General features: G+C 58.7%; 1 protein-coding gene across 8 annotated transcripts in view; it reads left to right on the top strand.

Annotated features, from left to right (window-relative positions):
* Nucleotides 1-15,144, top strand: part of OSBP2 (oxysterol binding protein 2) — a 102,064-nt gene that overhangs the window by 69,564 nt on the left and 17,356 nt on the right. For all 8 annotated transcript variants that reach the window (XM_031443086.2, XM_064481073.1, XM_064481072.1 and 5 more), the window contains one exon: nucleotides 6,121-6,374. In XM_031443086.2, coding sequence (XP_031298946.1) covers nucleotides 6,121-6,374 — 254 coding nt within the window. The remainder of the gene's footprint in view (nucleotides 1-6,120; nucleotides 6,375-15,144) is intronic.

Here is a 15,144-nt window from a genome sequence, read left to right as displayed (position 1 = left end):
TTATGATTTGAAGTAAACCTGAGACTGGTTTTGTGCAGAAGTGAGCTGCGCTGATGAGGTGACAGGGATATTGGTGGGCGAGGGTCCAGCAAGCCCCAGCTCTGCCCTGGCTGCACACCAGGTGCTTAAATCGTTTTCCAAGGGAGGTTCCAGTGTCCCCAGTGTACAGAAGAGCATACTCAGCCAAGGCCACGTGGGGTCAATCCTGGACTGCCTGGCCCAGAACCGGGCTCCTCGCCTGCCCCAGGCCACCTCCCTGAGCATGTGTGCCAGGCTTGGAGGGGAGCGCAAAGGGCCTGTGAGGTCTCTCCGCCCAGGTAGTCGTCTCAGTGCTTAACCAGAGAGCATCCGGGGACCACCCCCCAGGGCAGTCAGTCGGACGTACTGACCCGTGACAGGTGAGAACACAGCCGCTCGCTGGGGTACTGGAATGATGGCCCCCGAAGACGTCCACGTCCTAATTCCCAGAACCTGTGACTGTGTTACCTCACAGGGCAGAGAGATTTTTGCAGATGTGATCAAGTTAAGGATCTTGAGATGGGGAGAGAATCCTGGACTGTCCGGCTGGCCCAGTGGAATCTCAAGGGTTCTTACAAGAGGGAGGCAGGAGGGTCAGGGTCAGAGAGAGGCTGGAAGATGCTGGCCAGCTGTGTGGATGGAGGAAGGGGCCGTGAGCCAGGGTACGAGGGTAGCCTCTACTGGCCAGAAAAGGCAAAGAAACAGACTCCCCCCCTGGAGCCTCTGGAAGGCTCGCAGCCCAGCCACCATCCTGATCTTAGGACGTCTGACCTCCACAACTGCAAGAAAATACGTTTGTGTTGGCTTAAGCCACAGGGTTGGTTTCCCACAGCCACCATAACAAATTCCCACCAACCCACGGCTCCAAACCACAGAATTGTATTCTTTCTCAGCTCTGGAGGCTAGAAGTCCAAAATCAACTCGTCAGCAGAGCCTCATTCTCTGAAGGCCTAGGGAGGATCTGTTCCAGGCCTTTCTCAGCTTCTGTGTTGCTGGCCAGCCTTGGCTTGGAGACGCATCACTCTGGTCTGTGTCATCACTAGTGTTTTTGTGTCTTAGTTCCTCTTCCTAGAAGGATGTCAGTTGTGTTAGATTAAGGACCCGTCCTGTTCCAAGGTAGCCTCATGTATGTATATATATTTAATGGAAGTATAGTTGGATTTATAATGTGTTAGTTTCAGGTGTTCAGCAAAGTGAATCAGTTATCCACATATATCTATTCTTTTTCAGGTTATTTTCCATTATAGGTTATTATAAGACAGTGAATATAGTTCCCTGTGCTATACAACAAGTCCTTGTTTTTATCTGGTTTATGTATAGTAGTATGTATCTGTTAATCCCAAACTCCTATTTTATCCCAACCCCTTTCCCCTTTGGTAACCATAGTTTGTTTTCTATGTCTGTGAGTCTATTTCTGGTTTGTAAATAAGTTTATTTGTATCTTTTTTTTAGATTCCACATGTAAGTGATATCATACAAGGTCTTTCTCTGACTTACTTAGTGTGATAATCTCTAGGTCCATCCATATTGCTGCTAATGGCATTATTTCATTCTTTTTTTTAGGGCTGAGTAATATTCCACTATATATAATATAATGTTCCATATACACCACATCTTCTTTATTCAATCATCTTTCCATGGACATTTAGGTTGCTTCCATGTCTTGGCTATTGTAAATATTGCTGCTGTGAACATTGGGGTGCATGTATCTTTTTGAATTAGAGTTTTCTCCTGATATAAGCCCAAGAGTGAAGATGACCACTTCTTAACTAATTACACCTGTATCAGTCCTTCCAAATAAGGTCACATTTTGAGGTTCCAGGAAGAGCCTGGATTTGGGGAGACACTAGCCAACCCAGGATAGTCCCTAAGGGTTGGAAATGGACACACGTGGGAAGCTCACCACGGACGGGAGGCTGCTACTGACCTGGCCGGTGTAGATGGAGAAGTTGTGACTGCTGCTGTGTAAACACATTGGTAACCTGAGTTTTATGGGTTTATTCTCTTCTAACGAAAAGGAGAATTCATTCTTGCGTTTAGCTGGGGAAAATCGTGGGTATTTTAGGAGTCGGTGCTTTTCTAGAAGTGGTCATGTCTGAGAACAGGCTCCCACCCAGCCACTTCATTGCTGGGCAGTGTGCAGCTGCCTCTTCCAGAGCTTGCTTCCCGAGCTGCCGAGACCCCGGGCTGGGTCTGCGGGCAGTTCACGCAATGTCTCCTGGGCACACCAGCTGGTGCAGGGCTAGCCAGAGGCCAGCACGCGTGAGGCAGAGCAGCTGACCACGAGGGGCCCTGCAGGGCTAGCAGGACAGCGGGTCCCAGAGAGAGTGGGGGAGACGGGCCTCGGGTGCAGGGGCTGAGATTTGACGTGAAGGATGGAGGAATAATCCTCGCCAGGCAGAGGGCAGGTGCGGGTGTGCTTTGGGTTCCCCTAACTGGCCTCTCACTCACAGTGCCCAGTAAAGGGAGTCTCCTGTCCCCTCCTGCCTCACCCACCCGCGCCCTGTGCTGGGGGGGAGGGGAGAGCAAGGCACCCGAGCAGACTGGCAGGGCAGCAGCTCCTGTCTTCAGCAGCTGGTGCACGTGTGAGCAGAGGAGGCCGCATCCTGGGGGAGTGCATGAGGAATTCAGAGTTCAAGCCTCTGCTCTCCAACCACCTCATTTTTTCCTCCGACCCGGGGCAGCCTGGCAGCCCCTCCCCAGGCAGCTATTCTGTGCCGAGTCCTGGCCTTCACGGGGGCTTTGAGGCAGGCGAGGGGCTCCCTTGAACGCCGGAGTGTGACGTTGACCTGGTCCTAGATTTCAGCTGCTGCTATTCTTGTATTCATACTGCTGCAGAATTTCTGTAGGGTGCTGCGTCCACGCAGAGTTCAGTGTCTGCCGTGTCGTGAAGATGCAGATTGTTACTTTGTTCCTCGCATGCTCATTGTGGCTGAGTTTCATTCCCAACGGAAGTTAGGACGGAAAGGATGTGTCAGGGTCATAAAAGCCTGAGAAAACCCCCAAGGCTACGAGCTTGGGAACCTGTGCATGTAAAGTGTGTTCCTGCCTGGACCCTGCGCCCCACCAGCAGAGCCCCCATGGGGGAGGGGATGTCGGGGAGGCCGCTCTTGATGGGTACCTGCCAGCTTATCTGTTGGAAAGCACATGCCAAGTGAATGTCCTTCGTTCTTTTTTCTGATTTGAGGACCATCACATTGAGTGGTTTTACCTGCATCTCTCACGTCGAGCTTCATCTGTTTCCAGTGTGGGTTTGCGCCTTGCGAGAACCCCAAGACTGGGGACTCAGTGTGGCCGGAGTTCACCATTTAGGAGCCAGAGTCACCTTCTTTGTTCAGCTCTGCCTCTGGCCGGGCTGGAGGTGGGGTTCATATCCCAAGCTCAGTGTGTGAACAGCCCCACACGCTGTGGGAACATGGGAGCCTGGGCCACATGTCAGCTTCTGAGCGATACCCCCTCCCCCTCCCACATTCTTGGGGGCTGGCCCGGGAGCGTGGCCGTGGCTGGTTGTCCATGGCCTTGGAGCTGGGTGGGTGCTGACGTCAGCCTGCCTGTACTGGGTTCAGGACTCCTGCTCTTTCCAGCCCCTGGCTTCCTGGGGCTCTCCCAGCTACGGCCCTGTCAGACCTCTTGGCTTCTCTGTCCCTTCAGTCTGCTCATCCTGCCACCGGCCACCCACCTCCTCTTTTCTGTGAACCTCTGCTCAGATGCCCACACACACTCCCTTTTGCCAAGGGATGGAGGCCCAGGCTTCTTAGCTGTGCCCTCTCCTGTCTCCAGCTAGCTCCCCTGTGCCCCACCCCTACTGCTCGTGTCCTTCTCTAGACCCTCCCCCTGTGTGGGACCTGCCACCTCTGTGCAGGCCTCCTGGGATGCACCCAAGATCATTCACCCATTCACTCAACTACTCACTACTCTGCTCACCTTGCAGGCCCTCCCTCATTCTGATCTCACCGTCCCTCTGGGAGGGACTCCATCCATCCCCACAGAACAGATTGTGCTAGTCAGCAACGCTGGTCTGTGTCCCCAACAAAACAGCCAGGGATTTAGGAGCAGAGCACATTCCTGTGTCCCTGGCAGCTGGACCTGAACTCAGACCCTAAGAGCTGCTTGCTAAGGTGTGGTTATCCACCCTCCTCCCGTCCCACAGGAAGACAGTCAGAGTTAGGCTGTGCACAGGGGGTCACAGTCAGGCTGACCTGTGGCCAGCATGCCTCAACGCATCCCACCCAGTGCACAGCAATAGCCATGGTTGGTGGCCATTCTGGTTGTTAGACATGTGGAACCCGGAAAGCGGAAGGAGGGTATGTTGTCACTAAAAGCCCAGGCTCTGAAGCTGGACAGGCCTGGAGGCTCCAGAATTCCCCCGCCTACGGCCCTGGGCAATTTCAAGGCACCTTTCTGCCCCCACACCTACTTCAGTGGGTCAACGTGCGTTAACCAAGGCAGCGCCTGGCCCAGGGCTTGGCACCCGGAAAGGCAAGATTACTAAGGCCGTCCAGAGAGGAAGAGCCTCTGGGAAGACCCACCCGGGTTCAGATCCAGCTCTGCCCTAAACCAGTGGCCCTGCCTGGAGAGCAGGAAGAACAGCTGCCATCTGCTGGCCACTGTGAGGCTACACGCTCACACTGGTCAAGCCAGTGGCCCAGGGCCTGGCCCAGCACCTGTGGCCTCCAGACCCTGGGTCATTTCGGGGCCGCACTTGGGCTGGTTGAGGTGGGGGCAGGCCCTGCCCCCAGCCCCGCCTAGCTTGGACCCCACTCTGCCAGCTGGCTGGGCACTGCCCCCAGCTCCGGGCATGTGCAGAGCAGTGACTCAGTTGTGGCCGCCCCCACACACCGTTTGCCACGGGAAGAAGTCCATTCTCTCACAATGTGCATCTTGCTCAGAAATTTTATACCCTGGGTTACAGATTTTCTTTGCCAAAACAAAAGTTTCTTCCTGGTTATTTCTGAAACAAGGCATCTCAGAAAGCCCTAGGCAGTTGTAGGCTCTGACACTGATAGGCCTGGGTCAAAGCAGCAGAAGGGCCCAGGCCGGCTGCCCACCCCACCCCACTCATCGCAGTGCACCCCAGAGGCTCCCACAGCCCCCTGCAACCCTTTTGGACACAGGCTGGGCTGGCAGCAGGCCAGGCTCCAAGGTACCCCAGACTCCCAGGAAAGGGCGCACCAAGGCACCTGGGGCCGCGTAGGAGGTGAGGTGGGGGGTTAGTGAGTGCAGCCTGGCAGGAAGAGGGTGGCCCTGGATGCAGACAGACCAGCTGGGTGACCCGGGGCATGACTTCACCTACCTGAGCCTCGTTACCTGTCTGTCCCCTGGGGATGGTACAGTTCCTACCCTGACAAGGCCATTAAGAGGCCACAGCCAGTGTCTCCACACCAAAGACCCCATAGGTGAGTGTGGCCTTGCTCCTCAGGGGAGACAGGCGAAGACCTGCAGGAGGGAGGCCCTGGGCAGCAGCAGGGAGGGGAGCTGTGACTGTGACCTGGGGGATCTTCAGATAGGCTTTGAAGTTGGGATGGCGTTGGGCTGGGTAGGGGGTGAGGCCTCTGAGGAGGTGAGGTGGTGACGAAGCTCCAGGCAGTGGGGACACAGAAAGGCCTCAAGTGAGAGCACTCGTGTTTGCAGGGAACGGGGCAGTTTGGTGTGGCTAGGGTGGGCGCAGAGCGGGGAGCAGGTCAGCTTGGCAGGGGAAGCGCGAGTCAGATCAGCCGGGCTGGGCCTGCCATGTAGGGACGGTGCCCGGGCTTCATTCGGGATCTGTGCCCTCTGGGTGCACCCCCTGCCTCTTTGCCCAGACAGCCCACCCCGGCCTGCACTACAGCATGGGGGCACAGGTGCCCCCTGCAGAGCACAGCCCAGGCCATCACTCCAGCGGTCCCTCCTCCATCACCTCCACTGACTCAGGAGGGCCCACACCCCCCACCCTAGGAGGCTGGCGGCCACCTTGCCCTAGTAGGGTGCTGGAGCGGCACCACCCAGACTGGTTATCTCCCTAGCAGCTCTGCCCACCCCTCCCTCCTGGGCCCGGCTGTCGGGCCTCCGGTGCCAGAGCCCTGTTGGTTATTCATAACCCAGCCACCCCGTGTCTCTCCACAGATGACTCTGGGGACGACGAAGACACTGCCTCCCCGACCAACAGGACTGAGCTGCACGACACCGTCCGGAACCTCTCCCTGAAGCTGGACGACCTCAGCACGTGCAATGAGCTGGTGGCCAAGCACGGCGCAGCACTGCAGCGCTCCCTGAGCGAGCTGGACGGGCTCCGGACCCCCTACGAGAGCAGCGAGAAGCTGAAGGCGGTGAACGAGCGGGCCACCCTCTTCCGCATCACATCCAATGCTATGATCAACGTGAGTGTCGCCTGCGTCCTGGCCCAGGGTCACCACGGCACCTCGGTCCCTGAGCAGGTGGCCGGGGTGCTGGACAGACCAGGGCTCCCTCTCACACTCCCCATCCTGTGTCACTTCAGCCACGTGGTGTCGATGGGCAAGGAGAGTTTTTAATCGTCAGGTGGAAACCAGGGTCGGGTGTGGGATCCAGCTGAGGCCTGCGGGCCTGGGTGAGGAAGGCCGAGGCCCCAGCTTGAGCGGATGGCTCTGTGCCCACAACAGGGACACCACAGCCGTGTCATCCCACAGCAGCTGCTGCCGCTCCTTCCCCAAGTACATTTGCCGCTGAGACTCAGCAGGGTCAGGACCTGTAACCATGGGGATGGGCACGTGGGGGTGCTGGTGTCAGGGGCCGCTCAGTCAGAAGAGCTTTCGAGCTGAGTCTGCTGCGGCCGTGCCCACCTGATAGTAGCTGAATTCGGGGGGTTCAGCCCCAGGAGTCACCTCTTTCCACAGGGTTCTGGAATGGGGAGGGTCTCTCCGTGGCGGCAGAGAGCACAGTGCCCAACAACAGTTGCAGGCCCTTCCTCTTTCTGCCCAGTGTTTCCCAGAGGCACCTTTGTTCCTCCAGGCCTCCCACAGCAGACAGAGGTCTGACTGCGACGGCCTCCTCCCCAGGGCAGCCCCCAAGAGGGGCACATTTGGGCTCTGGATGCTCGGACCCGGGGGCCAAAGTGGGGAGGTGTGGGGAGATGGAGGCCAATACAGAGGAGGCAGCCCAGGTCCAGAGAACATGGTACAGGCAGACCGTACTGGTGCCCAGGTGAGCTCCAGCTTGGGGACCCAGCCTCTGAAGCAAGGGGTTCAGACCAGAGCAGGGTCAGGAGTTGGGACCAGGCTCTACGCCCAACACCAGGAAACCTGGGGGCAGGGTGAGAAGGTGGAGGCTGGAGCCTGAGCGAGACCCTCAGATGAAATCCTGAGTGTGGGAGACTTGCCCCAGTCCTGCTTCACTGGGACTGTGGGCAGCATGATTTTGCGGGATGTCAAGGGGCGTGGACCACTCCCGCCACAGACAGGCTTGGGCCTGAGGCTGCTGGGGTGCAGGAGAGGGGCACCTGCTTCCCAGACTACAGGGAAACGTGCACAGGTGGTCACACAGGTGGACCTTTGTCCCCAGCACTTGTGGGGTGCAGCTGGTGCCCACCTGCTGAGGGGCTGCTGGACCACAGCTCTGCAGCCACCCCGTGATTTGGCTCCGTTGTTGGTCTGCTCTCTTGTCTTCCTCTGTCCACCTGCTTAGCCCACTGGCCTCCTTACAGTCCCCAGACTCTGGGGGCCTTCATCACTGCACTTCTTCATGGGACAGGCACTGACGTCAGGCATTTCATGGCGTAATGATGCGTTTGTGTCCCCCCGCCCCCTGGTACTGCCTCCCCGTCTGCCCAGGCTGAAGCCACATGTCTCTAAGCAGTTTGGGCTTTTCCCAGGTGATGAGCTTCTCAGCTGGCACCTCTCACAACAGTATTTTATCAGGCAATAGAGGCAGGTCATGATGAATTGTTTGATGGGCAGGCCCCTGGGGTTGATGAGGAAGCCTGTTTGCAGCTCTGGCACCAGGAGGGTTGGACCTGAGTGATGGTGCCTGCTCCCAGGGCCCAGCTCTGCCCACCTGCTCGCGTGAACCTAACGTGAGAGCCTTGCCACGTCCACCTCTATGGGGAGCACAGAAATGAGGTGCTGGCCCCCAAGGCTGTGCTAGCAGCCTGGGCTAGTGCAGAGGCCCACGTTTCTTGCAGGGCCCCTTCCTGACAGCTACTCCTTACCTGCCAGGAGCCAACTCGGTTCTGGGAAGGCAGCTCACAGAGCCGTGAGACAGCAAGCACCCAGACCCCACCGTGTGCAGAAGGGCCACCCCTGCCATGAGGAGGAGGTGGACCAGGGAGCTGTAACTAAGCAACCCCTGCAGCTCCAGCCCCCAATCCCCAGGAAGCCCATTCCTGCCCAGGACCACTTACCCACCCCGCCCCCCCACCCCACAGCCTCACTAGTACCATTAGGATGCTTAGTGCCCATCGGAAAGGGGCTCCGAGAAGGGAGGGTCAGGAAGCCTTGTCTGCCCACTCTCTAACCACACCCCAGCCCCCCGCTGCCCCACTCCCTGCCCCAGCTCTGCTGACTGTCACCCTGTCCACGGGTCCTCATATCTCCTGGGCTTTTCTACCATGGCATTAGGCCATCCTCCGTTGGGCAGGGCACTGCAATCCTGGTAGCCTGACGCTTCTGTTCTTGGCCCGGTGCCTGGCATCCACAGAGCCTCACTGAATGAGAGAGAGAGAGAGAAGATTGCGAAGGAACGCAGGAGCGACTGAATGAGTCGCTTAGTGTCTGGCGGAATTCCCCAGTGGGTGATTTTGTGAGTTTGATCACGGGCAGCCCAGCAGTTCCACACTTGGATCGCTGTCCGGGTAGCTGTGCATTTGCTGCCATTTAGAAGGAAACTCACAGCACAAGAACGACTGTGGTTCCTGTACTGAGCCTTGCAGCTCTGCACGCCGTGCACAGGGCCCCCCAGGAACTGCGCCCATCCCCGAGAACCAGGCGCTGGTGGTACAGCACTAAATCTGTCCTGAGGTTTAATGTGGAGAACGGCTGAGCTAATAACACATGTTACTAGCTCATGTTTGATTATTCGTTTCCATAAAGCGAAAAGGATGAACTCCTGTTTTATTCCCCTTTCCTGTGAGTTTATCTTTGTGGTGAAGCAGAATTTGAAGCCCTGGTTTGGAGGGTGGGCCTCTGGGATGCTAGCACTATGACCGCAAGCGCCCGCCCCAGTTTCTGCCACTCCTTTGTTCCTCACAATGGCCACATGAGGTTGGGGTCATTACAGCTTGTCACCATCGTTTGTATTATTCAGGTGCCATTCTGAGGCCCAGAGCAGTCATCTTGTCCAAGGGTAGCAGGCCTGGCTCCTGCATAAGCACATGGGGTCACAGCCGTTGGCCCTTGGGCTGTCCCCACTGCTGGCCTTGGGATCTGTGCAGAAGGGCCAGGACTGCATCACCTGTTGCCAGACCCAGCACACCTGGGTAATCTCTCCTGGGTAACCTGGGCTCCCCTACGGGTTGGCCTTGGGCCCTGCATCCTGGCCCCATGGCAGGCAGAAGACCCCACGGTATTGCGACGATTGTTTCGAGGCGAACCTGCCCTGGTGAGTGGGCTGCACGTGCCCCGCCCCGGCCGGTGGAAGCAGGTTCTGTCCGTCAGCCAGCAGGGAGCCTGGTGGGAAAGGGCTGCTTCTGTGACTTTCACGCAGGCCTGCTTCCCCACCTGCTGAGCCCCCAGGTCCTAATCCCACCGCTCTCAGGGCCTCCTCTTCTCAGCCCTGCCTGGGGCCGAGGGAGGGAGCCGCAGTCCCAGTGTGAAGGTGCTGAGCCAGTCGTTGGGCTGGCAGCCTGGGGGCTTGCTCCCTGCCACTGCTCTTCAGGCCCCTCCTGACTCGGCCCCCACACTGGACCTGCAGAAAGTTGGGGGGAGTGGCCAACAGGGTTGCACCCACCAGGCTCAGCTCAAAGGGCGTGATGAGACAGACCCTGCACTCTGGGTCCCTCAGTTTGCCAAAGAGGACAGCAGCACAGGAGGGACACACCTGGTGCTGGCGGGAGAGCTGGCTGGTGGGATGGGGTGCAGATCCTGACAGCAAGGGTGGGGAAGCTGTGCTGGACGTCGGCCCAGCACCGCTGGACTCAGGAAGTTGGCTCCAGCTCTGGTGGGAGGAGCCGCAGGAGCACAGTGCAGCAGGGGGAGGGGAGGGCAGGGACAGGCAGGTGAGGAGAGGTGGGGGCACGTAGAGCCAGGTGGGGCTTGTATGTAGAGACAGTACCTCAGGGCACTTGGCTAAGGCCTCAGATTTGGGGCATAATAGAAACAAAGGCCGGGTCATCCTAGAAACAAGGGCCGTGACCGCTGGAAATGCTCGGAGGCTTCTCTGAGCCCCGCTTGGAGGTCATATTGGGCTCCTCGCACCCACCCCAGTGAAGCAGGGGCCAGAGGCCCCAGAGCTGCCTTCCCTCGTGCTCCTGGGCCCCACGGACAGGTTCCGGTCCAGCTGACCACTGTTCTGCTCCTGACAGCTTGCTCATTTGGGGCCTGGGGAGATGGGTAAAAATAGACTCCAGAACTGTCTAAAATCAGTTGGCAAACGGGTGGCCAGATGGTGCCAGTTCCTGTGCACAAGGGGTAAACTATTTTGAACGTGGAAAGGGCTATTTTCAAGTTTGAACTGAAGTGCGAAGCTGCCTCCCCACTGCCGTGAGTCACATCAAGGAGAAGCTGTGACCGTCCCCTCAGTGTCTGGGAAGGGTTGGCCCCTGGGTGCCAGCAGCCTGTGCTGAGGGCCTCGGGAGGAGGGGGCCTGGCCCTGGAGCTGCTCAACCTCGAGGGGTGGGTGGGTGGTGGGGCTGCAGCACGGCGGCTGGACTGGAGGGCCCTGCACCCCCATCACAGCTCCTGGGGGCCCAGCTCTGGGCCCTGGGGGCTGAAGTGCACGTGCTTCTTCTAGTCCAGCTGCCTCTGAGCCAGGCCTGAATCTCAGCCCCTTCCTGCTGTCAGGCCAGCCTTCTGCTCCTTGGAGGGAGGGGAAGGAGAGACCCCGGTGTGTCCCTGGTGTGAGCTGCTGGCAAGGCAGAGGGGCTCAGGGAACCAGGACTCTGCACGATTTTCTCCTATTCGCCACCTTTAGTACCACAGGCTAGTGTTAGGCGGGTCCACAGTGATGCTGGCCACGTGAGGCTCGGTGTGGGGGGTAGATGGTGGGGCAGCCTCAGCCACCCACCAACCTGGAGCCCTGAAGCCCAAGAACAGCTGCAGGCCAGTCACGTGACCCGTCAGCCACCCAGCAGGTCCCAGCTGGTTGGGTCCCTAGAACCTGCCGTGTGCTAACGGCTAGAGACAGAGCCAGTCACCTAGCTGGTCCTGTTGGCCCAAGGTGCCTGCCCAGCCCGGAACCACCAGGCATTAGGCATGTGGTACCCCCTCCCCTCCTCTGTGGCTCCCTGGCACCGTTCTCATGGCCCCGGCACAGGCGGCAGTGATACTGCAGGAGGTTGATGATTTCCAAGCCACCACTGAAAGCCGGGCCTGAGCCAGGTCCTGGCCCTGCAGACCCTTCCAGAGCTCGAGAGGCTTCCCGGGCCACACACAGAGCAGGCATGAGACCCAGGCCACTGATGGTAGCCCAGCTTGCCCACCCATGTTTGGGGAGTGGCGAGGTCATTCGGGATTAGGATCAGGACCAGCAAAAGCGATTAGTCTGTCCTCCTTCCTCCTGGGCACAGCCGGGCAAGGTTTCCAGCTCAGACATGCTCTGTGTCTGTGTGACACCTGTCAGGGTGACCAGCAGCCACACCCCTTGGCACTCACACGGCTTGGCCCCAGTGTGCTCCCCTGGGGGGCAGCCCTCACAGGCCAGGCTTCTGGGAAGAGTGAGTCCCCAGTGGGCAGCCCAGCCCAGTGAGGGGTGGCCAGGCCGCCTTTTTCGTCCTGGGCTTTTCAGTTCTCACTTTGCTTTGGCCATGTCAACAGGCTCCCCGCCTTCCCCACAGAGGCAAAGCTGCTCTGCCCTCAGGATCACGCACCTCTTCCATCTCAGGGACCCTCTCAACAGCCCTCGGGGTGGAAGAGGCCAGGCTGAGACTGGAACCCTGTTCCCATCCAGAGGATGATCACGCTCTGGGTCCCAGAATTGAGGACTCTGCAGGAGTCCTGGCATTCAGCTCCCAATACATCTCATGAGGACACCAAGGCCCAGGAGGTTATTTGCCTGCCTCAGGGTGGGCAGCAAGGCAGTGCCATGAAGGGCCTGGTGTGTGTGGTATGGGTCGAGGGCTTTGGGGTGGCCTGAGGCTCTGCTCCTGCTCAGGGCCAGGCATGAGTTCTCTTGAGAGTTGTGGCCACGCCTCAGGGGAAATGTGACTGTGTCCAGGGCTCGGGTCAGCCAGGCCCTCCCTGGGCCCCTGGGAGCCGCCCCCAGCCACCCCCGCATCGCTGGGCCCCAGGCCTAATCCAGCTTAGCAAGTACACAGTGCACGGCCCAGCTCAGCATTCCAGAGTGGCGGGGCCGGGCCAGTGCCTGCTCCCTCCATGGCTGGCAGGGATGGGGCCTGAAGGTCGGCAACATCAGAGGAAACCGGGGCAGCTGGAGATGGACACCAGGTAGGCACCTTAGGGCAGAGGGGGCAGGTGGGTTCACCACAGCCCACAGGGTGACCAGGCAGCTCATTGACTACAGATGCCCCCCTCAACCCCGCACCAAGTGACAGTGGAAAAGGCCCTGGTCCAGCCACGTGAGCCCTTCAGTCTTGGGGAACAGGATACAGCAGCTTCCACTGTGCCCCACTCTTCAGGCCACTTCTACACTGTCTGATCTTCCTGTGCCCAGTCCAGCCACATGTGGCCCAAATGAGGTTCCTGTGGTCCTGGGGATTTGACTTCCTGTCCCTCTGCTGCCCTACTTTGGCCAGACCTGCAGTGGCAGCAAGGTGGAGGTTACTCAGGCCGGCAGCCGGCAGCCCAGGCCACATGGGCAGCATCCTCACCTGCAGGGATGGTGCTGGGAGGCAGGCAGGGCCGGGTCCTCCTGCTTGAACAGGGTTACTCCCCGACATCCTTGGTTAGTGAGCATCTCTGAGAGCCCAGCTCCACCCCAGGAAGGCTGCGTGATCCCACACCGCCTCCAGGGGCACCCAGATGGCAATAAGGATCCAGCTTAACAAACCAGTGACAGCACTGGTTCCATGCCCTGGGAGACTTGAGGGTGGGGTGTGTGGGGAACTGGACCCTGGCCCTGCACGCACTGCCTCGTGGCCTTGAGCAAGTCCCTTGGCCTCCCTGAGCCGCCATTCTCTCCTCAGTCATGCTGTTCAAACGGCTACCTCAGTGCTGGTGAGAATGCCCCAGACAGCCCTGACCCACAGCAGGAGTGCACTGTGAGGGAGGTGGGGCCGGCATCAGAGTAAGCAGGTGTGTTTGGGATTGAGCCAGACAAGGGGAAGACCCGTGAGGGAGAACGTGGGGAAGGCTGGGCCCCAGTGATGAGTCTGGAGAGGATCTGGGACAGGTCTGTAAGAAGCCATCAGCTGCCCCAGGAAATACAACAAAAGTCCCCTTTTCCGTAGAAAGAGAAAATGGTTGTTTCTATGGTATTCAGAGCTCACAGATATCAAGGGTAGGAGGAAGGGAGCCTAGTTCATCTTTGCACTACAATTGTCTTTCCTTCTTTGCTTTTGCTGCTAGGAAGCTCAGAGGCCACACAGTCTACAGGGCTCTCTGACATGAGTTTGTGGAATTCTTTACCATGACTTTTGGCTGCTATTTTATACTGTTTGTAGCTCATTTACAAGCCTTGTTTCAAATGCTGTGTGTTATATGAAAGCAAAGTACCCGTCTGTGTTGAAACTCATGGTCATAGAGATGCCTGCAGGAGCTGTGACTGGTCAGCAGGGAGTGATGAAGCAGTACTAAGGAAGTTGAGAGGCCTTGTGCAGCTGCTGAGCCAGTTGGGTGGGGCAGGCAATGTGCCAGCGGGCAGGGCACTCACAGACCATAAGGACCGGAACACTGTGAAGCGCCGGTCACATGTCTCGCCTGTAATAAGGCTCCGTGTGTGACGCCGCGGGGGCCCCTGCACCCTCTCGCCAAGGCAGGCGGGCGAGCAGGTGAGGGGACCGTGCCTTGTGTGGACTGGGATCCTGTCCTGCTTGCCCCTTGTTGACCTGGCAGCCCCTATTCCCTGGGCCTTGGTATCTGGGGACAGGAGGACCTGGCCAGGGGCTTCCCTGAAGTGATGTGCCCAGTGCTCTCCCAGGGAGAGGAGCCTGGGCCTCTGCTGTTAGGGCTCCTACCCTGGTTAGTGGACAGGTGGCAGGAGCCGAGACTAACCTGCCTGGGTGCTGGGGCTGCCTGAGCTTAGGGTCGGGGGAAGCAACGATGACATGGACAGAGGTCACTTGGGAGCAGCAGCTCGGAGTGGACCAAGCTCTGGTTAAGGACCCAGTATGACCTCAGAGGCTCTGTTCACTGTCTGTGGGATAGGGTAGGGGTCCCAGTTCCCTCATCTCATGGGACTCCTGTAAGGGTGTGGGGCGATTCTGAGGTACCCAGAGGGATACTCTGCCTTCCTACCCCTGCCACCTCTTAACCCACTGGTGCTGACCGAGCAGAGGTGCCTTCCAGTCTGGTCGCCGGGGTGGGTGGTCACTGTGTCTGCTGTTAGGGTCCCCACCCTGAGGTCTGCAGCAATGGAGGGGCAGGGACGCAGGGTGAAGCTGGAAACCACTGTGGGACCCAGGGCAATGAAGGCTTGGCTCCAGGCCTCAAACTGTGGAGCGGGAGAGCCAGGCTTGGAGCTGGGTCTCCCCAGGCCCACCTCGGGGGTCCCCAAATTGCATGATAGCCAGTGACTGCAGCTCCGCACCAGTGGGCGAGCCCTGTAGACCCAAAATAGCCCCAGACCTGCAACGGCCCTGGATGCAACCTTCCTCGCCTCCGGAGCCTGCTAAGTGCATAAGGAGATTTCTTCCCCCCTCCCCCAACATGTGCCAGGACACCTGTCAGCATAAATCCCTGACCCTTCTGGAGAAGCGGGTTAGGGTGGCTTAGGTGTGGCCAGGGAGGGGACAGGGACCAGCACCCAGACGTCCCGGGGAGGGCAGGAGACCCTTGATTGTGTCTCCTCCCCAGAGCCTCGCGGGGCTGCTGGGAACTAAGCCTTGGTTTCTTCGTCTGTCAA

This window comes from Camelus dromedarius, chromosome 31 (assembly GCF_036321535.1).
Source record: "Camelus dromedarius isolate mCamDro1 chromosome 31, mCamDro1.pat, whole genome shotgun sequence".
Lineage (NCBI taxonomy): Eukaryota > Metazoa > Chordata > Mammalia > Artiodactyla > Camelidae > Camelus > Camelus dromedarius.
This window is presented reverse-complemented; position numbering and strand designations above follow the sequence as displayed.